This window comes from Dasypus novemcinctus, chromosome 7 (genome assembly GCF_030445035.2).
Source record: "Dasypus novemcinctus isolate mDasNov1 chromosome 7, mDasNov1.1.hap2, whole genome shotgun sequence".
NCBI lineage: Eukaryota > Metazoa > Chordata > Mammalia > Cingulata > Dasypodidae > Dasypus > Dasypus novemcinctus.
In genome coordinates, this window is record NC_080679.1 from 894,329 (window position 1) to 919,757 (window position 25,429).

Sequence of the window (25,429 nt, forward strand, 5' to 3'; positions counted from 1 at the left end):
CTCGGACACGTCCCGGCGCTCAGCACACCCATGCTCTCGGACACGTCCCGGTGCTCAGCACACACATGCTTTGACACGTCCCGGCGTTCACACGCGTGCTCTCAGACACGTCCCAGCACTCAGCACACGTGTGCTCTCTGGCACTCAGCACAAGCACGCATGCTCTCTGACACGTTCCAGTGCTCAGCACAAACGTGTGCTCTCTGACACATCCTGGCACTCAGCACACGTGTGCTCTCTGACATGTCCCGGCGCTGAGCTCACACACACATGCTCTCTGACATGTCCCAGTGCTCAGCCCACACGTGCTCTCTGACACGTCCCGGCGTTTAGCACACCCGTGCTCTCTGACACATCCCGGCGTTCAGCACACGCGTGCTCTCTGACAGTCCTGGCACAGCGAGAGAGGAGTCCTCCTGGGAGGAAATCCAGGCTCCCCAATGCCAGCCTGGAGACCCCGCAAGCTGGTCTTTCTGGGCAGAGCCATGAGGTTGCCAAGTGAACCTTCCTCACCGGGGTTCCCCGGATGGGCTCGTTTCATCAAGGGCCAGCACCCAGGCCTGAGATCTGGTGGGAATCTCGTCCGGGGCATCGCCCTGCTCTGCCTCCTATGCTGCTTTATTTCCACACAGGGTACCAGGGGCCTCCTAGAGTAGCAGCTTCTTTGAGGTAGAATTCACATACCACTCGGTTCACCATCTGAAGCATGCATGTCAGTGGTTTTAATTTATTCAGTTAGGCAAACATCACCGCTACAATCAGTTTTAGGACATTTTTGTTGCCCCGTTTCAGAACAGTGTACCTTTGGCTGTCGGCCCACCACGCCCCTCTCTGCATCCGGCCTGGCAGCACTGGCCTGTCTCCTGCCTCTGGGTCTGCCTGTCCTGGGTATTTCCTGTGGATCGCACACTGTGTGGCCCTCTGTGACCGCTGCCTCCCCCTGGCGGTGTCCTGGTCCTGGGAAACGTTCCTTTAGTGCCGCTTTGGTGGAGTTGGAGAGTCCGTGCCAGGGCGAGCCGCCTCAGCTGGGTCTCCTGTGGTCTCCATGTCTGCCACAGACATGGAGGAGTCCCGGCCCCGCCGCAGGCCTGAGGCTGTGCATGCCTGTGGTCACTGTCTGCACACGTGTGGCACTCCCGGCAAGTTGGACGGCCTGGGAACCGCGGTGTTCAGAGCTGTTCGCCCGCTGTGGGTGTTTGGCAGGGACAGCCTGGACCACGGGCGCCGCCCAGGCAGGACTGCTTCCTTAGCCCCAGGGATGACCGCGCGGGTCGGGTGCCTGCCCGCCGCCGAGCTCTGGGGAGACGCTCGGGCACCCCAGGCCGCACCGAGGCTCACAGGCCTCCCCTGCTAGGCCCAACTTCCAGGTCCTCTGGACAGGACAGAGCATGAGCAGCTGCCCCTGTGGTGCCCATCCTGGCCCTGGGCCGCCGGCTCGCGGCCGTGTCGAGGCCTTCAGAGCATCTGGGGACGAGCGCTTGTTGGTTCCTTGGGTGGCACGTGTCTTCCAGGCTGTGAGGATCTTTTCACTTTTTTCCGTGTGCTTTGAGGAACAAAAGTTCTTAATTTCAGTGGCTCACTTGGCAGCCTTTTCCATCTCGGACTCTGATTTCAGTGTGCCTGGTTTAAAGTCCCTGCTGGCCTTTTCTGGAAGTTCGGTATCTCCATGAAGCCTTCCTTCGGGCCATTAATCCACCTGGAATTGGCACTTGTGCATGGCATGCGGCGGGGGCGCTCCCACCCCCCGGGTGGCTCGGCGCCTTCTGCTCCTCCTGCGGCAGCGCCTCTGCCAACCACAGCCCTCGTCCTTCCCAGGGGGTTGATCTGTCTGTCTGCCTGCCTCTATCATTCTGTCTTAATTACCGCGCCTTAATGGTAATTAACTTTACTTTTTCAACATGACTTCTATTGAGGTATAATTTACGTACAATCTATACATACCTTTCAAGTGCACAGTCTAAGTTTTTAAAAAATTTTTATTCTAGTAACATACATGCAACCTACAGCCCCCTCCTAGCACATCTGCGTACATGCTTCAGTGCTGTTAGTTTCAGTCACAAGGTTGTGCTGCCATCACCACCAGACTTCACAGTCAGCCCGGGGAGGAACTCCACAGCTTACGCACCGCAGCCTCAGTGTTGGCAAGGCTGGTGCCAGCATGCCCTCCAGCCCCACAGCGTCCGTCCGCCCCGGAAGAGCCCCTGTGCTCGCTGCACTCAGGCCTCACCGGCCTGCCCACGCAGCGCGGCTGGGTCCGTCCCCACCTGCTCAGGGCTCAGAGATGCAGCCACACCGCGTGGGCTCTTTCGTGCCTGGCTCCCATCTCCCACACCGTGCTCTGAGATTCATTCGTGCTGTTGCTGGTAACGTGGCATGCGCTGGCTGAACGCGGTGCTGCTTACCCGCTGTCTGTGGACGTCGGCTCTGGTTCCCGTGGCAGCCGCCCGTGCTGCATTCCCACCAGCAGTGCGGGAGGCTTCCGCTGCCTCTGCATCTTCACCAGAGAGTAATAGCCTGTCTGGGAGGTGGTGAATCTCATTGTGATTTTAATTAGCATTTCCCTTTTGTTGATGATGCTGAGATCACTGATTTCCAATCCATTTTGCTTTTGTAATATACCTTCGGAAGCTATAAATTTTCTTCTATATCCTGCTTCTGCTGTGCGCCACAAATGTCAGTACATTGTGCTTTTAGCATTTCTTAGTTCAAATTATTCTTTTATTTCTCATGTTTTTTTTCCTTCTGAGCAGGATTGTTTGGAGGTATGTTACTTAATTTTCCAGTATTTGAGGATTTTCTACATATCTTATTACTGAAGATTTCTAATTCAGTTTTATGAGACTCAGAGAAAATGCTCTCTAACATTTTGGTCTTTTAAAAATAAGTAAGGCAAAAAGAAATTTAAAAAGAAAAAATATGTAAGGCTTATTTTACAGGCCAGCATCTGGTCTACCTTGATGAATGTTGCACTCACACTTGAAATAAGTGCAAAGTCAACAGGTACAGGGTTTCTTGGCCTCAGGGTATCAGTCAGCTCAGTTTGGTTGGTGAGTGTGCTCAGAGTTTCTGTGCACTACTGATTTGATTTTATTTTACTTATTTTTTTGGTCTAGATCTATCAACTACTGAGAAATGTTAAAGTCTCCAACTATGACTGTAGATATTTCCCTTTCTTAGGTTCTGCCAGTTTTTGCTTCGTGACTTTTGAAGCTCTGTTATTAGGTGCGTGTGTATTTAGGGCTGTCTGTCCTGACGAATCCACTTTTGAGTTTGTGATATATCCCTCTTTCGATCTTGTACTTGGTCTTGAAAGCTACTTTAGCAGCAATGTAGCCACACCAGCTTTTGTGTGCTTATTGTTTACATAGTGTATCTTTTTCTTACCTTTTTACATTCTCCTGATTTGTGTTCTTATATTTAAAGTGTGTTTCTTGCAGAGAGCAGAGTTAGGTCTTGTTTTTTTTTTCTCATAAAACAACTCCATATTTTCATTGGAGTATTAATCCATTTACATTTAACATAACTGTTGACATGGTTGGGTTTTTTTGGTTTTTATGGGTTTTTTTTGGGGGGGGGGTGCTGCTGCACTTCTTGGACATGTACATCCCTCTCCCTCTACGGGGCTGGGAAATTTTCAATCATTATCACACCCAACACCCCTTCTGTCCCATTCCCCTTCTCTTCTCCCTCTGGGAGCCTGTAATGCATGTGTTTCTACATTTTGTGGTGTTATTCAGATTCCTAATGCCTGCTGGATTTTGTCTATCTTTTTATCTGTCTTACTATCTGTTTGATTTCAGGTGTACTGTCTTCCACATCACTAATTCTTTTCTCTACCTATTCAAGTCTGTCGTTATGTGCTTCCAGTATATTTTTGATTTCTTGGATTGTGCTTTTCATCACCATTATATCTGTTATCTTTTTATGTACGTGGTTGGTTTTATGTCTACTATTTTCATATTTGTTTTCTATTCTTTTTTTTTTTTAAGATTTTATTTATTCTCCCCCTCTTGTTTCACGCTTATTGTCTGCTCTCTGTGTCTGTTGGTTGTGTGCACATCTTCTTTTAGGAGGCACTGGGAACCGAAACCAGGACTTCCCATGTGAGGCTTGAGCCATCTATGCTCTCCATTTGTTTGTTTATTTATTTATTTATTGCTTATTTGGGGGGGTGGGTTGTTGTCCTTGTTTCTTCACTATGTTCTCCTAAGTTAAACATTTTTAGCATTCTGTTTTATTTCCTCCATTGACTTCCTAACTGTATCTTTTCTAGTAGATGCATCATGAATGCATCAAAGTCTGTTTATAGTCAATATAGCACTATTCTGTTTCCCAATTCACATCGGATTTTGTACAATTTTCACTTATCACTTTACAGCTAATACTTTCTTCCCACTTCACAGATGTTATAACAATAGTTTAATTCCATTTACTTCCCCCCTTTTCTAAGTAATTATGATGAGGGGGAGAAGTAGTCTTTTCTAGTTTACCCCTGTATTTTCTCTTCAGTTTGCTCTTTGTTCCTATAGCTCTGTAGTTTCCACTGGTATTAATTCCTTTTGTCCTGAAGACCTGTACTAAAGTCTTTCTTATTGTCAGGTCTGCTGGCTTTAATCTTTTGTTCTGTTGTGTTTTGAAGTATATTTTTGCCGGATAGAGAGCTCTGGGTCGACAGGTGTTTTCTGTGTGGCCTTGCATTGTCTCCTGCCTGCCGCAGTCTCTGGGGACCAGTCGGCAGCTGGGCTGCTCTTCACGTCCGGTCACTCGGGAGTCCTCTTCTCTTTGGATTTCAGCCATTTCACCATGATGTTCCTGGGTTTTCTTTGTTTTTTATTTTTTTGGGTTTTTTTAAGATTTATTTTTTTATTTCTCTTCCCCTCCCTGCCCCAGTTGTCTGCTCTCTGTGTGAATTTGCTGTGTGTTCTTCTGTGTCCGCCTGCATTCTTGGTAGCACCTGGATTTTCTTTCTATGTGTCCTGCTTGGGGTCTCCTGAGATTCTTACATCTATAAGGTTTTTCTTCAAATTGGGGTTTTTTAACAGCATTACTATGATAAAGTCACATACCATACAAGTCATCTTCTCTGATATCCTACAGATCATATGTTGAACCATTTAATATCGCCCATGTGTCTCTGAAGCTCTGTTCAGTCTGCTGAAGACTATATATTGTTCTCAGATGCACTGACACCTTTTTCGTCTGTTTCCAGTATGCTTTAAGCCGTTAAGTGAGTTCTTTCTGCATTTCTGTTTCTGTGGCATTCCTCAAGATGATGCCCCCCTTCCTAGTCTGCTTCCCACTGCAGGACCCCTCCCTGCCTCCCACCAGCAGTTCATTCCTCTTGCTCAGCCACAAGGAGCCAGGAGGGAATTTGGCTACAACAGTGGGCTGTCTTGACCACTGCAGAACCAAATCCATTCTCTGGACCTGCCACAGGTGCCAGTTCATGAACCTGTCTTCACAACAAGTGGCATAACTCTGTGACAGTTCTTTCTTAGAGTGACTGGGCAGTGGGTACATCAGAGCAGTGAGAAGGCAGCACCCAGAGGTTCTCAAGCACATGCTTGGATTTCCGTGTTTACACACTCGCCCATTTCCTCTGGGCGCCCCCCTTGATTTCACCTCGTTTCCACCAGGGCTCCCTGGGGTGGGCAGGGCACAGGCTTTCCGTGCTGCTGCCTGCTTCTCTGCCCAGACGAGACCCTCCCCTCCTCCTCCATCACCAGCCCTCGTAGCAGGGGAGGGACGGCGCCTGGACAGGCTTCCCTGGCGAGGACTTTGCTGTCGGTTGGTGGATTTCATGTGTGGAGCCACGTTGATTCCCAGGCCTGTGCTGCACAGAGGCCCCGACCTTCTCTTCCTGCATGGCCTTGAACCGGGGGCTGCTTCTGTCTTCACTGGTTGGCTGGCTTTCTTGGGGTGGGAGGGCAGTCCTGTCCAGCTGTGTGGACTTGCTTCTCTTCAGCCATGCTGGATGGGTTGGTCCAGCTCGTGCCCCTCCCTTCTCAGCCTCTAGCAGAACCTCAGCGCAGCCGCCGGTTTTGGCTCCTGGCCTACAGCGCGCAGCTCGTCTTGAGGGGCCCTGAGGGGCGCGCCCACCGCAGGCTGAGTTTGCAAGTCACCAGCCCGCAGCCCCTGCCCCCGGGCGCGTCTGCTCGCTTCCACAGGCGTGTACTCTTGGCGCCCGGGAATCCCCCTCCTCCATCTCTCTGCCGTGCCTCCTGCCTCTGGGCCCCTCCACGTCTCTCGCCCAGGGTTCTTCCCTCGCAGCCCTGGGAGCAGGGACACCAGTTCTTGACCCACAGCGACCCTCAGGCAGAGCCCCGTGGGGCCAGCGCAGCCAGAGGCCACCTCACGCCCCTCCCCCTTCCTCCTCCCTCCCCCATTGGTGCCTCCCCCAACTCCCTCCCCTTCAATGCCTCCTCCCTTCCCTCCCCCCTCCATGCTCCCTTCCCAGCCTCCCCCCTCTGCCCCCTCCCCCATTGGTGCCTTCTCCCCCTTCCTCCCTGCCCCCTCTGTCCCCCTCTGTGTCCCCTTCCCCACTCAGTGCTTCCTCCCCTTTCCTCCCTTCTCCCCCCTCCCCTCCCTCTCTTCCTCCCCACAGCACCTTCCAGTGACCTTGATGCTTGTGTGGAAAGCACATTAACTACCCTAGCTTCTTGGTTTGTTTATTTTAGGCCCTAGAACAATATTAAAGCATCTTAGTTTTCCTCTTCTACCTTTTCCCTACCAAAATACCACCCCCCAAAAAAACCTCTGAGAAAACATGAGAACATTGAGAAATCCCCACTGGAAGCTTCCCTTACAATGGTGATTCCCTCGGGTGTGTCCAGTCCAGCAGAGCGTCCAGCACGTGGCTGAAGTAGGCGCTCCTGCACAGCTGAGCGGGCTCCTTCCCGTATTCTCCAGGGGCGGGGGGGGGGGGGGGGGGGGGGGGCCTTGCTGCCTTGTCTCCAGCGCCTGGGCCAGCTCTGCGCTGTCACTTCCAGCCTCACCTGTTTTAGAAAGGATCAGTTTGTTTCTAGAAGGATCCTTATCCGGAGGATGCTTCGGCATCTCGAGAGGCCTGGCATGACCCCAGAGCCATGGCGTACCCTCTGCCTTGCCGACACAGGCAGGTAACTGAATAGTCTGCTTTGAGCCTTGAACGGTGCAGGTTCAGCCTGTCTCAGCTTAACATCCTTCCAAATAGCTTTCCTTTGAAAAGGCAAATAGCACAAAAATTTCATCCAAAGAAAATGGGAAGTAACGAGCCACAGGCTGAAGGTCTCTGCGTTGAGCAGGCAGCCTGTGCTGGCGATAGTGGGCGCTGGGGAACCCTGGCACCCAGTTCTCACCAGCTGCACCTTCCTGCCCTGAAGCTGGGGCGGCACACTGGGGGAGGGGCGGCCCTATCGAAGGTCGTTTGGGTCCCCACTCCCAGGGCTGTCTCCCCATCCCTCCTGCTTCCTTGCCACGTCTCTTCCCTGGAGCAAGGCTGCTGTTCGGGAGTGCTGAGGGCTCCAACCCAGGGACGGAGCTGGGGGAGGGGAGCCCTGGGGAGTGGGGCCGGCGTTGCCGCGTGCTTGGCCTCTCCCTCTCCGTGCCCTGCCGTGCCGCAGGCTGGGTGTGAGTGCACCCCAGCACCCAGCGATGGAAGGAGCACTGGATGGGAGTGTGCCAGTGCCGCTGCTGGGCAAGGCAGCTCCTCGCCAATGCCAGCACAGTGGATTAGCATCGGGAGGGAGCAGGCGTGGCCTCCTTTCAACGTGGAGACGAGGGACGCGCCCCAACTCCTAAGTCCCTGGGAAGGTGTTTCTTGGCCTCCCATATGGGGACACGCCCACCACATGCGTCTCAGTGCCAGCAAGACGGGAGGGGGCCTCAGTGTGTGGCCCTCGTCCGTCACTCCTCGCTCCCTCTGCAAGTGGCTGCAAGAGGAAGCGTTTTGATGGCTCACTTGAAAATGAGCGCCAGGTGGAATATATTGGCATTTGGAAGCTCATAGAGCGTGAGAATGCCTGCCAGCTCACTCCCCATTTGCTGCCTGTGCTACTTGGTCAGGGCACTCTCCTCCACTCGGCTCCTTTTACTTTTCGTCTTCCTCTTCATCAGTTGGTTAATTATGCCGCCTTTTACAGTTCTTTTAGTAGTTTCCACACAGGGTGCAGGATGTGTTCTTAGCTGGTTCGTGTCTAACACTAGTGAGCACTTAAAGCGTAGCGTGCGCGTCTCTGCGTCTCCTTAAAGTGCAGCTTCAGCTCTGGCAGGTCTGGGCGGGGCGTGAGGCTGGGCTCGGCTGACGCCTCAACTTCCGCCCTCCCTCTGCCTTGCCTCTGTGCGCTGCGTTTTAGTAGCTAATGCTCTAGTTTTTGTTACGTCTGAGCGTTTATCACCCACACCTCCACCTTTCCGCGGCTCTCCTTTCCTCCCTGCGTCTCTGGACTTCCCTCTGGGTTGTGCTCCTTCTACCTAAGAGCTTCCTGTAGTGTTTTCTTCAAAGGGAGGGAGAGCTGACAGTAACAAATTATCTGGTTTTGTCTGAAATGTTTTTTCTGCCTTCATTCTTAAGGGTAATTATACTGCAGCTAGAATCCTAGGGTGACAGTTTTTCAGTGTTTTGAAGATCTGACTCCGCCGTCTTCTGGCTTCCACTCTTTCTGTCTGATGAGTCTGCTTTCAATCTTATTGTCATTCCTTTGACACCCCACGCTGCTGCCTTCGATTTCTGTTTGTCCTTGTTACCTATCAGATAAAGTTTTGCTAAGGTGTAGTTTGCAGTGCTTCTTGAATCTTTCTTAATATCTTTTGTTAGTCTCAGGAAATTGGCCGTAATCCCTCACATACTGCTTGTGTCCCATTCTCTTTCAGCTCCTGGGACTCCTCTTGCCCATATTCTAGAAATTTCTATATTTCCCAGTGAGTCTCTTATGCTTTCCTCATTTTCCATCCTTTCTTCTCTCCAAGCTTCAGCCTATTTTCTACTGACCACTCTCCAATTTTACAGTTTTCCTAAATTTTGTCTAATCTGCTATTAATTTCATTCATCGAGGTCTTAATTTCACTTACTGTATTTTCCAGTTGTAGAATTCCATTTTATTTTTTTGGTAGATTCTTATTCTCTGCTTAAATTCACCATCTGGTCTTCTAATAACTCCAATAGTGATATCTCCAGGAGGAGGGGGCATCTTTTTCCCTTACCTGTTTTCCTTTTGGAAGTTGGTCCTTTGGCCTGACCACCTAACACTCCGGGTGAAGTTTGGAGGTTTTGGTTGGTGTCGTCTCCACCAGGGAGCAGGTCTGACTTCTGGCTCTTGGTTGGGGCTACGGCACATCGTGGTGGTCCCGTCTGGGGGGCCATCTCCCCTGGACAGGCCCTGGGTCCCAGTATCTGGCCCTGCATTGTGAATCTGGAGGGGCTGCTGAGCCGCAGCTCCCCTCCCCTCTCGGCCCAGCCCTTGGCCCCCCGACCGCCAGGCGCAGCCATCAGCAGGGCAAGCAGCTGGTCTCAGGCCTTGGTCCTTGCTGTCCTCTGGCAGCTTAAATAGAGTTTTCAGCCCAGCTTTTCTGTGTTTCCCTCTGCACGGGGGTTGGTCAGTTGCCAAGTGGGCAGCCATGACCAGAAGCAGAACCCCTGTACAAGCCTCTGGAGCCCCCGGCATGTTCTCAAGTCCTGGCCAGCGGTGACGCTTAGCGCCTGCCATGCTTCCTCTGTTAACGGTGACACACGTTTCTGCCAAAGCCCTGAAGCTCCCGTACTGTCCCATTTGGACTAAATTGCCGCAGGTTTGTTCTTGCTGGAAACAGCTGCTGTAGTTTACTGTGACACAGCAGAGGTTCCAGCGGTGCCTCTCCTGGCCTTCCGAGGACGTGTCAGCATCAGCTCAAGGCGTCCCTGGACGGGCGCTGACGCGCGGCAGTCAGGCATTTGCAGAGTCTGTTGAGGCTACAACTAAGGTGTTTGTCTTTTGTTTCTCTGCTTAGATTACCCGAAAATTCAGGCTGAATTCTGAAGGCAAACTTGAACAGACGGTTTCCATGGCAACCACTACACAGCCCCTGACTCAGCATCTGCACATCACCTACAAGAAAGTGACCCCGTAGGAGTCGAGTTGGCAGCGCTCCTCGCTGGAGGCAGAGGCAGGGGCGCTGGGCCCCGAGGCGTGCCCTGAAGCGGGCGCGGCCCGCATCGCCGCGGGCTCCAGGGTGTCGCTGGCGGGCTCCCGGGATGGCGTAGAAAACCAAATAAAAGGCCTTTATTTTTACGCTGAGGGTTTTGAGTATCGCTGCTGTGTGCCTGCGCTTCTTCACCCGCTGGGGGGGCTGGTTCTCCCGAGGCGCATCCCTGAGAAACTGAGAAAGGGTGACTGACTCTCTCTTTCCTTTCCTTTCCTTCTTTTTTTAACTCCTACAGTTTGACAAGATCTAAAATACTTGTAAATCTTAATAGAGTAATCAGTGATAAGTCAAAGAAAAGATGAGGCAAAAAGGGTGGCAGGATATACATTTCTTTTAAAAGAGCTTAAAGAGTCTAAGGATCCATATCGTCCAACTGTTGACAGAGGGCATTCCCAAAACAAAACACTAGTTGTTCATTTAACATAATTGTGTAAATGTTTTTTATTTCTTTTATATGATTTTCTATTTATTGTTTTTTAAGATTTTTATTTTTATTTCTCTCCCCTTCTCCATTGTCCATTCTCTTGTGTGTTCTTCTGTGTCGGCTTGCATTCTTATCATGCGGCACGGGAAACTCACTTTTTTTGCTGTTGCATCATCTTCATCAGCTCTGCATGTGTGCGGCGCCACTCCCGGGTGGGCTGTGCTTTTTTTGTGTGGGGCAACTCACCTTGCGGGGTGCACTCCTTGCACGTGGGACTCCCCTACGCGGGGGGCACCCCTGCGTGGCATGGCACTCCTTGTGCGCATCAGCACTGCCCATGGGCCAGCTCACCACACGGGTCAGGAGGCCCTGGGTTTGAACCCTGGACCTCCCATGTGGTAGGCGGATGCTCTTATCAGTTGAGCCACGTCCGCTTCCCCCATTTATTTTTGTTTTGTTTTTTTTTAACTATTAACATTTCCAATCTCCCACCCCTAGGGTACTTGTTGCCCAGCTTCAACCACAGCCAAGATTTTCCCTGTGTTAGTTTCATCTGTTTCTCCACATTTTTTGTTGGATTTTTTTTTTTAAGATTTTATTCATTTATTATCCACTCCCCCTCATTTGCGCTTGCTGTGTCTGTTTGTTGGGTGCTTGTCATCTTTTTGGAGGGACCAGAACCGAACCCGGGACCTCCTGTGTGGGAGGGAGGCACCCAATCACTTGAGCTACCTCCACTCCCTGTTTTGTTGTGTGTCTCATTGTGTTTTCCTCGTGTCTCTTTGTTGTGTCGTCTTGTTATGTCAGCTCACTGCACCAGCCCATCGCACCAGCTGTCTTGTTTTTGTTTTTTTTTAGAGATTTATTTTTTATTTATTTCCCTGTCCCCGCCCCCACTGTCTGCTCTGTGTCCATTTGCTGTGTATTCTGTGTCTGTTTGCGTTTTCAGGCGGCACTGAGAAACTTGTCTCTTTCTGTTGCGTCATCTTGCTGCGTCAGCCCTCCGTGTGTGTGGTGCCACTCCTGGGCAGGCTGTGTTTTTTCACTCAGGGCAGCTCTCCTTGTGGGGTGCACTCTTTGCACTTGGGGCACCCCTACGTGGGGGCACCCCTGCATGGCATGGCACTCCTCCCGCGCATCAGCACCGCACATGGACCAACTCGGCACACAGGCCAGGAGGCCCTGGGTTTGAACTCTGGACCCTCCATGTGGTAGGCGGGTGCTCTATCTGTTGAGCCACATCCGCTTCCCCAGCTTACTGTCCTGCTTGTCCTCAGGAGGCACCGGGAACCGAATCCAGGACCTCCATGGGGTAGGCTCCATCGCTTGAGCTCCATCCACTTCCCTGTTGGATTATTTTTAAGCAAATTCCAGACATGCCATTTGCCCCTAAATGCTTCAGTATCAAATCTAAAACAAAATAGTTTTTCTTAACCCACCACCATACCAGAAGCCACACGCTGTACATAGAGGGGCCTGCCTGGGTTGGAAAGCGGGGAAAGCAGAGCGAGGTGGGTGCTGAGGCCAGGCAGAGGCCCAGAAGCTGCTCCACCGCCAGGGCTGGGGCAGAGGGCCGCCCCTGCACCCAGGGTGCCCCAGAGCGTGTCGGGGCCACTGGGCCTGCCAGAGGGCCTGGAGAGCTGGGAGCCGTTGCTGCTGCTCGGCGACCTGGAAGCCCCTGATGGCCCTGGGAAGCCCCACGCCTCCTGCTCCCCTGGCCCCTGCACACTGGCCGGAGGGCGCTGCGGCCTCGCCTTGTGTTTGGAGTTCTGTGCTCCAGGACCCTTCCCATCTGCAGCAGCTCCCGCCTCTCCTCGCCCCATGACACCGACTTGCTGGAGAAACCGGTCGCTTGCTGGACGCAGCGGTGGTCTCGCCCCTGCACTGCCCCCGGCCGAGGGTTGGCCCATCCAGTCGCCGTGATGGCGAGTTGGCACCCACCCCCAGCAGTGCCGGCCCTGCGCCAGCACAGGTGGGCTCCTGCGGGCCTGGCTTTGCGCACCAACGAGCCCCCTCAGCGGCGGCTGCCCGCCCGTGCGCATTTCCCATCAGCATCTCACCCTGCAGTTGCCACGGGGGTGCTCAGCGCCCAGGCTCCTTCAGGCCGCGGAACGGTCGCTTCTCCCTGGAGCTGCGGCAGGACTCCCCGGAGAATGCGCCTGCACCCGCTGGCTAGACTTGGTTGTCCTAAGTGGGCTCATTCCAGGCACCCGGAACGAGCCGCTCCTTCTCTCCCTTCAGTCGCCGTGCGGAGGGAGCGCGCCCTGGCCACCTCCTGCCCCGGCCACCTCCCGCCCCGGCCACCTCCCACCCACCGTGCCCCGTCCCCCGCCCGCCCGTCAGCGTGGGCTCGATCTGTGACTATCTGGTGTGGTTTTCATCTTTTTATGGGGGAGCCCAAATCCTCTCACCCTGTGGGCCTCCTGGCTCCCGCTGAACTGCAGAGAACGTGGCCCTTCGCCCCAACTACGTACGTGCATTTTCAGAAAAAAAAATTGGATTTCACACTATTTTTCTAATTCAAGTTTGAATTGATTTTAGATTTTTAAAATTTAAATCATTTGATTTCATCTCTTTTCTCTGAAGCTGAAAATCTTAGCTCGTTACAACATTAATATTATTTGCTTTCTCCTACAGGCTACAAATATTTTAAAATAATAATATTTGTTAGTAACAGTAAGACTCCTGCTGGAAGTTTGAATTTTCTTTGCTATTTTTTTATACTTTTCCCATTGAAGATAAGAGTCAAATACTTCATTAGAATTGGAATAATTGTTTTCTCTGTGTGGTTAAGGAACCAATTTGATAGAAGGTTCCTTTGTTTCTGTTTACACTCTAGAGGTTTTCTGGTTGAAGTAATTTTTTTACTACTGAGAATGCCTGCCCTGGATTTACGTCCCTTACGTAAGGTGCGCCCGGAGAAGCCCTGCCCCGTCCCGGCCCTCCCACCCGCCCTCCCGTCTGCTGCAGGCCACCGTTTCCCCCAAACCTGCAAGCTGCTGCTGCATACACGCTGTCCCCCACCTCGTTGCCACGGGGCCGCACCGGCTCTCGCCCTCGCAGGCTGGCGCAGTCGTGGCTCGGGCGCTGCCTTGGCTGCCCATGGATCCCCGCAGGCCGCGGGCTCCCTCCAGGGCGTCGCTAACCAGCAGCGCCAGGGCAGGAGCCTGGCGCCTGGCCTCGCGGGGTTTTGCCAGTGACAGCCCAGGTCCTTGATCCCGGCGTTGCGCTCCTCCCCAACGGCGGCCAGCCCCCCCGCCCCTGCGCTCCGCAGTGCCTGTGGTCAAGGTGAGAAACGGGGCCTTGCCATGTTTGGGGTTGGCTGTCAACCTTTGTATTCTTGATTTTCAGAGCTCAGGGCTTTTTTGAATTAGGAATATTAACCTTAATATCCCTAATTTTAAGTTACAAATTAGAAACCGTTAGAAGTTACAGGTGCTTCCGGTGCCGTTTGTCTCTTGCTTTGCTTGTGCGACCTGTTGTTTGGTTGACTGGTGTTGGTCAGATAAAGTACTTCTGATGGAGTCAAATGTACACTCTTTTATTATTCCCCAGATACACAGGAGCTCGCCCAAGCTTGTCTAGTATGTGTGGTTTCCTCTTTCATAGTTAGCTCTCTGATCCCACTGCAGTTTATTTTGGTGTGGGGTGGGAAATGGAGATCCCATTTTGTCTTTTTCCAAGTGGTTTACCAGTCGTCTCAGCACCGCGTGTTAACAAGCCCCTGCTTGGAGGTGCAGGCATTTGGCACCACCTGTTTCCCGCCTTGGGGGCATTGGTGCAAGGGCGGTGTTCCCAGCAGGGCTGTGACAGGCAGGGGCGGGGGGGGGGGGGCCCACATCCCGCAGGCTCTTCCTTACTGTTTCTCCCCATATCATCTCCATAATTAGCCCACTTATTTCTGGGACAACTGGCCTTTCTACGGGACTTGTGCTGACTTTCTCAGCTGGCTTTGGGGGATCGTCTTTTGATAAGGCCGTTTGCTTGTGGAGGAGCGTTCCTCCCTGCTCTACCTTCGTGGGTTTTGGGCCAACCGGCGCTCTCCTAGAGAGAGATCCGCTCGCACCCTGTGCCGGGAACAGGCCTCCCGCGTCTCCCAGGGAGCTCAGGACGGCGGCCTCGGCTCTGCGCCCCTCAGTCTGCGCTTTGTTGGCTCCTTCCTCTGCGGCGTTGCTGTCTCACGCTGGGAAGACAGCAAGCCGGGCAGGCGGCCCTGAGCAGCCGTCCCTGCTCCCCCAACCCTGGCTGGCGCCACCAGCGACGTCCCAGCGCAGGCCGGGTGGGGGGATGCCCAGGGCCTGCGCCTGGGGAGCAGGGGCGCGCACTCGCCAGGCACCCCGGGGTCGTCCGGGGGTGGTCCTGGGGTGGCAGGGCTTCCTGGAGACCAGGGGTGGTGCACCCCAGCAGGAGGCCTGAGGGCGAGGACGGGCTGGCAGAGCCCTACCAGGAGCAGGGGGGTGCCCAGGGACCCTGTGCTCCAGGGGCTGGAGGGGGCAGAGCCAGGAGACGGATGGGGGACAGGGGGCCTCAGGGCAGGCAGCAGGCGCTGCAGAGGGAGACGCGGCCAGAGGGGCGCCTGGAGCGTGGGCCGAGTGGAGACGGGTGCAGTGGGCACCGGACACGCCCAGGACCAGGGGAAGGGGATGCCCAAGTGTGCCGCCTCTTCTCCTGGGTGCGCGCACGTGCGCATGCAGCTCACCACGGCACCCCGACGCAGGCTGGACTGAGAGAGGCTGGGTGGGCCCAAGTGGGGGTCTCAGAAGCACCCACACTGTCAGTCACGGGGCCCACCTGCCGTGCGTCCAGTCCCCGCAGGAAGGCCTGCAGAGGCCTCATGGGAACTGGCTCGTCTGCGGGGCCTGCGCACCCAGGAGGCGGTGGACATGGGTGCGAGCTGGAGCAGGCGGCTGGAAAGAAAACTCGGGCCCCCTGCAGGGAGTCCCCGGGCCTAGGGGACTCAGGCTCAAGGTCAGGACCCCCTACTGGGGCTGAGGAGGGCTTGGGGCACAGGTTGGGGCTCATCCAAGGAGAAGGGTGATTAGGGTGGGGGTGGGAGGAGGAAGAGGAGCGGGAGCTGAGGGGGGAAGGAGGAGGTGGGGGCAAGTGCTAGGCGGGTCCCCCTCTCCAGCCAGGGCCTGGGGCTCAGGATTTGAGGGGCCCCCTGGGGCAGAGCGGAGGGCCAGGACCAGCTCCTGCCTGACCTTCTGACCCTAACCGCTCACTTTTGCTATGAAATTCTACACTTCCCCTGGGGGCGGTGGGCCCCGCCTTCCCATGCAGTCACTGCCACGGCCTGGGTGGCAGCGCAGGCAGGGGAGGTGAAGGGGGCTGCCCTGCCCGTCGGGGCTCCAGGCCTGGGAGCGGATGGGCGCCTGCCTCGGTTTTGGGGTCCAGTTAGACTTTAGCTCGCTTCACCTAGGACGCCCCTGCTCGCACAGATCCCGTGAGAATCCAGTGGGCCCCTGTGCCTCACCTCCAGGTACCAGGACCCACTGGCCGCGCCTGCTCGGCGAGGCAGACGGTGCTGGTTACCGCCCAGCCTGCTCTCCGTCCCGGCAGCCACACCCACCTTGTCTTTGGGATTAGGGGCTGCCCCTTGGCCCCCGCCCACCCCGGATCCACTCACCCCATTGTGTTTAAGGACCCAAGTTCAGTGACAGCAGTTCCCACGGGAATATCTGGCCTACAGAGAAGAGCTGCCACAGAGCTCTTCAGGGAAGAGGAGTTTGTCTTGCAGATTTACTCCTCATGGTCTTTGTGCAAGGTGTGTCCTCGGACATTCCTGGGGTGGGTGGGCAGGCCTGACCTGTTTGATGAAGCCCCCCACCCGCGTTATACCAGGGCAGTCCTGGCATCTCCACCTGTTGGTCCATCCTCACCCAAACGCTTCAGAGCTCTCCTCACCCTTCTACAGCCCTGTGTCCAGAACCTCTGCCGAGGGGCCCAGGCCAGTAAATCAGCCAGAGCCACCTTTACGCTCCTGCCCCAAGACCCCTCGTCCTTAACAGCCACTCCCTGACTCCTGTCTCTAAATCGGAGAGCTCCTGCGGTTCTGGAGAGCAGCGCACCTCGTGGGTCAGGCTTGTACCTCCTCCTCTGGGGACAGAGCCTGGAGGCAGAGGGGCGGCGGGGCGGGTCACACAGGGCCAGCGGGGTCTTGCCCGTCAGCTCCTCGGGCGAAGCGGGGTGGCCTCCCAGGTGGGGCGTGGGCTGCCGCTCCCGGCTGATGTCAGAGCCAGGGTTTGCTGTGGTCATCAGCTCGCACGTCCCCGTCCCCATCCCTCGTGGTGCGCGGCACCTGTGAGGTCAACCCCTCTGTGCGTGTGTGTGTTCCCAGAACCTCCTCGCACGGCTGCGGGATGCGTCTCCTCCCCGTCGCGTGCAGCGTCTGAACTCGACACTGGGAGCCCTGGGCTCACCCTTCCTGTCTCTCACCTTCCCTAGCACAGCCAGCCAGCCCATGACACCCCCAACTTGGACTAGAATGTTCTAGGGTGTTGCGGAACCAGAGCCTCAGGGGTGTCGTAGAGAACCTTCCAGAAGGTCCTTCCCACTGCAGGCACCGCTGCTCTAGGTGGAGTCCACTCGACACAGCGAGGAGCACACCTGGCTGGCGACGCTGGGCCTGGGGCCCTGGACCGCCCGATGGGGAGGCACAGATGCGCAGCCTCCCAGGCCTCACCGCAGGGGCAGGGCCACAGGGGGGGCGCAGGGCGGGCGCAGGGAGCCCCTCGCCAGGTCCCTGGGCTGAGAAGGGCCATGGGAAGGAGGGGCTGCCGGCCCATCTCGAGGTCCGTGCTGCGGTGGCCGAAGGAGCAGAGGCCACAGATGACCGGCCATGGGGCAGCAGCCGCCCTCGCCGAGGTGACGTCCTGGTGGTGTGCCCACTGTCCTCGCTGGCCGGGTGTCCCAGCCATCGGTCAGCCGGGAGCCCTGCGGTGGGCCGGGGACACTCCCCCTTGGACACGGACTCAGCCTCCAGCAGGAGCGGTCGCTCAGATGGTCAGGAAGGCCCCCGGCCTTGGCAAACCAGCGCCAGCTCCAGGCCAGGGAGGCAGCCCCTTCCAGGAGAGCCAGGGCACCCTCCTAGCGCGGCCGGCTTCCTGACCCCACAGGAGAGCGGGCACACAGGGCTGGGGAGGGCAGCGGGCAGCGCGGGGGGAGCACGGGGGCCCCCTTCCAAGGGGCCCAGGTCGTGGGTCAGGGCTCAGGGCGCCCCCAGCAGCGAGGCGGGTCTCCGGGGCCCAGCGGGAGGGGCCTGGCGGGCGGCCGGGCCCTGGGTCAGGGGCTCCGGGCCCAGCGGGAGGGGCCTGGCGGCGGGCGGCTCATCTCTCGGGCAGCAGCAGGAGGAAGGCGGCCTTGAGGAAGCGGCCGACGCTGCAGAGCGCGGCCACCAGCCAGTGCGCGCGGAGCCCGGGCTCGGCGCTGACCACGCACTTGAGCACGTCGGTCTGGAGGGAAGGGGGCGCGTGAGGCGAGGAGCGGGGGGCGCGTACGGCCGTCCCCGGGGCAGGGGTCTGCAGCTCGTAGGACGCCAGGCCCTGTGGGCTAAACCCTGCCGTGGCCCGGCGCGGGGACCCTGCAGAGCAGGAGGGACGCCGGCTGCACCCCGCGAATGGGGCCGGCGGGCGGGGTGCGGGCAAGCCCGGCTGGAGACGAGTTTTCCAGCAGCCCCGGAGCCTCCCCACTCCGAGGCCGCCACCCGGTTTCCTTAGCTCTCTCTGTTCCGGCCAGAAAGGTGCCCCTTTCCCTGCGCTCTGCCCTCGGCAGCGCCGTCAGCGCAGGCAGGCGGTCGCCCGGAGGCCGCCCCGCTGCGCCCCGAACGGGCTCCGCGGGGGACGGCGGGAGGGACGAGGGACGGAGGGACGGAGGGAGCAGGGCGGGGGCGGGGGGGGGGGGACGAGGGACGGAGGGACAGCGAGGGGATGGGGGGGGGGGGACGAGGGACGGAGGGAGCAGGGCGGGGGCGGGGCCTCTGCAGGCGCCTCCCGCCGCGGGGGGCCGGGCTCTGACCGCAGGGCTGGGGGACGCGAGGGGCGGGGCGGCGCCTGCCGGAATCCCGGGGCCCCCCCCACTGGCGCTCCCCTCCCCGCTCCCCCAGCCCCCGCCCTCCGCCCCCTCCCCACTCCCCCAGCCCCCGCCTTCCGCCCCCGCCCGGCACCCCCTCCCAGCTCCCCCAGGCCCCCTCCGCCCCCCCCCCCGCTCCCCCGGCCCCCCCCTTCCGCCCCCTCCCCGCTCCCCCCCAGCCCCCCTGCGCCCCCGCGCTCACCCATCCGCCGCGCCTCCGCAGCCAGGTAGCCAGGGTCTTGCGCACGAACTCCCCCAGGCAGTCCACGAGCGCGTGGACCAGGGCGGGCTGGGAGTGCCGCACACAGTCCACTGCCAGCCCCGCGGCCACGGCGTACAGGGACACCACCTTGCCCCACGTGATGCCTGAGGGAGAGCCGGGCTGGTCAGCGGCCGCAGGGGGACGCAGAAGCCCGGGCCCGCTCGAGCCCAGCAGCGGTGCGGAGCTGCCCGGCCTCTGGAGCGCCCCCACCTGCGTCAGGGCCCACAGAGGCAGGCCCCCCGCGGTCCTCGGGGCACCCGCAGCTGGCCGCCTGCCCTGAGCCCTGGCCATCCTCTAGAGGTCAAGGTTGGTTTACAGCCTCCTCGGAACACAGGGGGGCAGAGGGCGGGCTCTGGGGCCCCGGCAGCCCAGGACCACCCTCCTGGGCCCCCCCAGCCATCACCCACCCGGGCTGGCTCCATCAGCTGCCCCACGCCCCCCAGCCGCAGCAGCAGCCCCCGACTGGCACCTCGGGGCACTTTAGGCTCACACAGGTGGGTGCCACAGAGCCCACGGCAAAGGAGGCCACAGAGGCAGCAGCACAGGTCCCAGGCCCCACGGGCCTCCCTCCCAGGACCCAGCGCTCCGGAGGCTTCCACCTGCCCCAGGGGCCCTGCCACAAGGGTCTCGCCACGGGGTCTTCTGTCAGGAAGGTCGGGGCTGCCCCACGGGGGCACAGAGGGGCACCCGGGGACAGGACGGCCTGGATGGGAGAGCCTGGGAGCCCCTCGGCCTGGAGATGGCGTGCATAAAGAAAGCAGCAAGGGAAGCGGATGCGACTCAAGCAGCTGGGTGCCCGCCTGCCACACGGGAGGTCCCGGGTTCAGTTCCCGGTGCCTCCCGGAGAAGGCGAGCAAACAATGAGCAGACAGACAAGAGAACCATCTGGTGGAGGGGGGGATAAATAGAAGTAAAACAAACAGTGAGAGCTGTACGTGGGGCGAGGGCAAGTGCAGAGGCCGCGATGAGAGCAGCTGGGCGGTCACCTGCCAAGGGGCAGAGGACGAGGCATTGGGAGATCCGCAGGTGAGCGGGGAGAGCCGGGTTGGGCAGGTGTGCCCAGGCCCACGCGGTGCCCTCTCCTGAAGCCAGGCTGCCGGCGACCAGCAGGTACGGCAGGGTTCCAAGACCCCGTCCTAGAGCCCGGCAGCGCCCGCCCGGCCCACTCAGAACGCTGGCCCTGGGCACCCTTGTCCTGAGGCAGCCGCTCCGGCCCAGCTCCCGGCTCCAGCCAGCAGCCAGCACCAAGCAGCTGCCCCACGGGCCTTCAGGCCAGTCCAGCCTCCGCCAGACCGACAGGCACGGCCAGAGGCCCGCTGACCTCAGACCACGGGGTGACGAGCTGTTGAGTCGGTGCAGCTGGGTGGGTTTGTCACGCGGCCATAGCTAACCTGGACGGTGGGGGAGGCTGCAGGGCGGGGTGAGTGCGAAGTGACGCCAGGACCTGGTGGGGGCTGTCCCCTGGGAGCTGGGGGCCGTTCCAGCCTGCCCAGCACCACGGCCCCTGCCCTGAAGCCTGGGGGCCACCCCCGCCCCGTGGCCCACCTGCAGAGAAGATCTGGGCCGCCACGGCCAGGAAGGCGTCGGTCACCCACCGTCTCGGACTGCAAGGACAGGTTCAGCTGGCGGGCCACGTTGCGGTAGACGCTGGGCCGCAGCAGCTCCAGCTCGTCCCCTGTGTGGTCGCACGGGGTCAGGGCGGCCCAGCTGGCCCTCAGAGCTGCCGGGGGCCTGCCCGCTGGGCCCGGCCTGGCCGTTTAACTGTCTGACCCCCTTCCCAGCTCCGCCTGGCCCTGACCCCACTTAACCTGCCCGCCCACCCCCACCTGGTCCCCTGGCCCCTCCCTGCCTGACCCCAACCCCACTGCCTGGCCCCGCCCCTGTCCCACCTGGCCCCACCCCCACTCCACCTGGCCCTGCCCCCGCCCCGCCTGGCCCCTGGCCCCTCTGGACAGCCCAGTGACAAGGAGACAGGAGACCAGGGAGCACCTGCCCGGCCGGTGGGGCAGGAATCCCCGGCCGCCCGTCTGGTGACTCACGCTGACACCCCAGCGAGCTGCCCCGGCAGGCGGGGTGTGGGCACCAGGCCGGCAGAGTGTGGCCCGGGGGCGACCCGGGCCAGTGGGCAGCCCCCTCACCGGCTCTGAGAGCATTGCCGCTGGGGGCGCAGAATCAGAGAGGCCGCGCGACGTGCCTGCCTGGGAGGGGCGCGGCACCAGCTGCGGTGGCACAGCTGCACCCGGGCTGAGGAGCTGCCGGCCACGGCCCCCCCGCCCAGGCCACCGGTGCCAGCGCAGGGAGGACGGTGCCCGGCCCGGCCACTTCCCCGGCCAGAGCGCAGGCAGGACCGCCCTGGACAGCGCTGCGCTGGGGTGCCCCCGTCGGCGGCCAGATGCACTCCGTCTCGTTAATTACAGCCTGGAAGCCAGAACCCAGGAGGGGCCCGGGCTGGGGGCTGGCCTGGAAACCCCCACGCTGGGCACAGGGGACAAACCCCTGGGGACACGACCCCAGACACTTCCCGCCGGACACGCCGGGCACCTGTGCTGAGGGTGGGGGTCAGCACCAGCCGGAGGGGTTCGCCTGAGAAGGCTGAGGGTCGGCCGCCTGCCACCAGGGCCCCTGCACTCACCCCAGGGACCGGACGTGGGGGCTGCGTGTGGAGGCGCCCTGGCTGCGAGGACCAGCGCCGGGTGCTCAGCTCGCCCTGCACCCTCAGCTGGGGCTCTGGGGGGGTGCCGCAGGGACTGGGAGGACAGAGACCAGGCCAGGGAAGGGGTCTCGGGACAGGGAGACGGAGGCTGGGGTGGCGCTGGCCCCAGAGTCACACCACAGGGCAAGGCAAGCGGGAGCGCCTCCCACCACCCAGGGGCTCTGGGCTCCCAGGAGCCACCCTCGGCCGGGCCCAGGGAGGGCAGGGGACAGTGGCCTTGAGTGGTCCTGCCCTCTGGCCCCGCCCGTCCCTGCCCTCCCCATCTCCCTCGGGGCTCAGTTGGGGTACACCCCTCCTGGCGGCCCCTCTCAGGCGAGCTCCCCTGGAGCCAGCCCGGCCCTCTGGCCATTGCCCATCCTGGGCCGCTGTGCACCACCCTCCCCGCCTTGCCTCCCCCTGCTCCCGGGGTCTGAGCACCCTCCTTCCCAGCCGGGTGTGGCCGCGCCGTTGGGGATGGGTTGTTGCTACGCTGGGTGGGGCCCATTCCCTCGAAGGGGCTGCGCCTAAGTCCACACGGCCTATGCGTCTACACAGCCAGGCATCTACACAGCCAGGCGTCTACACAGCCATGCATCTACACGGCCAGGCGTCTACACGGCCAGGCGTCTGCACAGCCCAGGCGTCTACACGGCCAGGCGTCCCCACAGTCGGGCGTCCACACAGCCGGACGGCCGCACAGCCCAGTGTCCCCACAACCAGGGGCCCCACAGCCCAGGAGTGTACACAGTCAGGTGTCCCCACAGCCCAGGAGTCTACAGTCAGGCGCCCACACAGCCCAGGCGTCTACACAGGCAGGCGTCTACACGGGCAGGCGTCCCCACAGCCCAGGAGTCTACCCAGCCAGGCGTCCACACAGCCCCCCCAGGGCCGCCCCAGTCAGCGGGGGCTTCGGGGACCCCCAGGCGGCGGACAGGGCAGCTCCGGGCAGGCCGGGCCGGGCTGGAAGGCGCGATCCTGCTCGGCCGCGCACAGGCCGGCGGCGCGCAGGGCCCGGCGGCTCAGCCCCAGCCCCTCTCCCCGGCGGGGCCTCCCGAGGGCGGCGGCCGGAAGGCGAGCCCGGGCGGGGGTCGGCGGGCAGGGGCGCGGCGCGGGGCGGGGCGGCGCGGGGGCGCGCACTCACCCAGGCGCAGCAGCACCGCGCACACCTCGGCCAGGCGGCCGCCGGGGGCGGGCGCGGCGCGCTCGGGCGCGCTCCAGGCGAGGCCGGCGCGCAGCAGCCGCGCGTGCACGAACTCCCGGCCCAGCGCCTTGGCCTGGGCCACCAGCTCCTTGTCGGCGGGCGAGCGGTCAAAGGCGTCCATGAGGTCGGCGGCGAGCACCGAGGAGCGCCGCAGCACCTCCATGGCGGGGCCGCGCGGGGGGCGCCGCACCTGCGGGCACGAGGCGCGCGGGGCACGTGGCCCCGGCTCCAAGGCGCCTGGCGGGGCCGCGCGGGCAGCCGGGGCCGCCGAGGCCGACGCGGGGCTTGCGCGCAGCCCGGGCCGCTCTCCCGGCGCGGACCCCGCCCGCCGGCGCCGCCCCCGCTCGCGGGCCACCCCTCCGCGCGCCGCCGTCCGCGGGGCCTGGCGCCCGCCTCGCCGTTCCCAGGGCGCGGCGCGGGCGCGGGCGCGGGCCGGGGAGGAGCTCCGGCTGCGCGACCTGCCGCCGCCGGGCCGGGTGGGGCCGCGGGATCCGCGGGGGGCCGGGGCAGGGGGGCCGGGGCGACTCCGCCGGCCAGAGGCGAGGCTCGGGCTTCGCCTTCTAGGGGAAAGGCAGCCCCGGGGCGGAGCCGCCGGCGCCCGGCTGGAGGAGGCAGCGGCGGCCCCCGTGCGCCCGCGGGGCCGCCGGGAGGGGTCGGGCCCAGGCCTGGAGCCCGACGCCGCGTGCCTGCCCCGCCGCTTTGGACCGCGCTGCCGTCTCCTTAGTGGTCTGTGGAGGCTCTCTACGAGCTCGGGGTGCGTGTCCCTGGTCTGATGCCTGCAGGACTAACCTCTTCTCCCAGGAGCGCTTTGCTTCTGCTTTTAAAGAGCAGTACCTAGGCTTAACTACCTCCAACTCGCCAGTCTTTTTTTTTTTAATGATTAATGTTTTCCCTTGAGAAGCTTAATTGTTCCAGCATTCCCATTTAGATGGAGAATAGAGCACTAATTCCCGTGAATGGTGACGTAGGGGTCCGATTCGTTTTTTCCCCATACGGATAAGAAGACTCCTTTTCCCACTGAACTGGAGAAGAGCCCCTGCAATAAGGCAAGTGACCACGCGTGGGAGGGTCTGCTTCTGTTTTCTTTTCCCTTGCGCTGCCCTTGAACTATCAGTTTTGTTGTTGTTTTTTGTTTAGATTTATTTATTTATTTTTCCCCTTCCCCTCTTCCCGCCCTGCTGTTTTTGCTGTGTTGTTTTCTCATTTTTTCTCCTCTAGGGTTCAGAGGGATTCTATCCTGGAGAACTCTGATGTGGAGATAGGTTCCCTGTCAATTGCGCCACCTCAGTTCCTGGTTTCTGCTGTGCAGTCACCTTGACTCTCCCCTTGTCTCTCCTTTGATGTGTCATCGTCTTGCTGTGTGGCTCACTGGCGCAGGCAGTGGCTCACCACGCGGGCACTCACGTGGGCACTGGCTCACCACGCGGGCACTCGCGCGGGCAGTGGCTCACCACGCGGGCACTCGCGCGGGCACTGGTTCACCACGCGGGCACTCGCGCGGGCACTGGCTCACCACGCGGGCACTCGCGCGGGCAGTGGCTCACCACGCGGGCACTCGCGCGGGCACTGGCTCACCACGCGGGCACTCGCGCGGGCACTGGCTCACCACGCGGTCACTCGCGCGGGCAGTGGCTCACCACGCGGGCACTCGCGCGGGCACTGGCTCACCACGCGGGCACTCGCGCGGGCAGTGGCTCACCACGCGGGCACTGGCGCGGGCACTGGCTCACCACGCGGGCACTCGCGCGGGCAGTGGCTCACCACGCGGGCACTCGCGCGGGCACTGGCTCACCACGCGGGCACTCGCGCGGGCACTGGCTCACCACGCGGGCACTCGCGCGGGCAGTGGCTCACCACGCGGGCACTGGCGCGGGCAGTGGCTCACCACGCGGGCACTCGCGCGGGCAGTGGCTCACCACGCGGGCACTCGCGCGGGCACTGGCTCTCCACGCGGGCACTTGCGCTCACCAAATGGGCACTCGCACAGGTACTGGCTTGCTGCACAGGCACGCTTTCTCTTCTTCTTTTTCATCAGGAGGCCCCAGGGATCAAACCCAGGTCCTCCCAGTATGGTAGGCGGGAGCTCTATCACTTGAGCCACATCTGCTTCCTAGCATCAGAGTTTTTTACAACAGGGTTAACCAACTTGACCTAATTTACGTATACACAACACTTCACCCACCAACTACAGAACTCAGGTTCTTTTCAGGTGCACATAGGATGTTGACCAAAATATCCTGGGTCATAAACAAAGCCTGGGCAAATTCCAAAGGGCTGAAATCATGCAATGTGTCCTCTCTGAATTAAACTAAAACTCAATAACAGAAAAACTACTAAAGAGCATTTATATGTTTAGAAATTAAACATTGTGCTTCTAAATTCTCAGTGGGTCAAGGGGAGCAGGTGTGGCTCAATGGTGTGAGTGCCTGCTTCCCTCGCATGAGGTACCAATTTCAATCCCCTGGTACCCCCTAAAAAAAATCAGTGTGCTATACTTCCAGCTCAAAAGCTAGAAGAATAGCAAATTAAACCCCAAGATGAAAGGAAGTAATCACATACAAGCAGAAATCAATGAAACAGCAAAAAACAGAAAAATCAACAAAGCCAGCATTGGCTCTTTGAAAA

The 25,429-nt window shown here is 59.8% G+C and overlaps 2 protein-coding genes across 2 annotated transcripts in view; one reads left to right on the top strand and one right to left on the bottom strand.

The window, feature by feature from the left end:
• The window catches only part of THAP4 (THAP domain containing 4), a 64,577-nt gene extending 54,333 nt beyond the window's left edge, over positions 1-10,244 (top strand). The window contains exon 6 of the mRNA XM_058299678.2: positions 9,964-10,244. Coding sequence (XP_058155661.1) covers positions 9,964-10,083 — 120 coding nt within the window. The 3' untranslated portion in view covers positions 10,084-10,244. The remainder of the gene's footprint in view (positions 1-9,963) is intronic.
• A 3,858-nt stretch (positions 10,245-14,102) lies between these two features.
• Positions 14,103-23,083, bottom strand: BOK (BCL2 family apoptosis regulator BOK). Its single transcript, XM_058299680.2, is given in 5 exon segments — positions 14,103-18,033; positions 18,852-19,015; positions 20,457-20,502; positions 20,504-20,586; positions 22,745-23,083. Coding segments are annotated over 5 exon segments (642 nt in total). The 5' UTR covers positions 22,968-23,083; the 3' UTR covers positions 14,103-17,907.
• Positions 23,084-25,429: the final 2,346 nt, after the last annotated feature.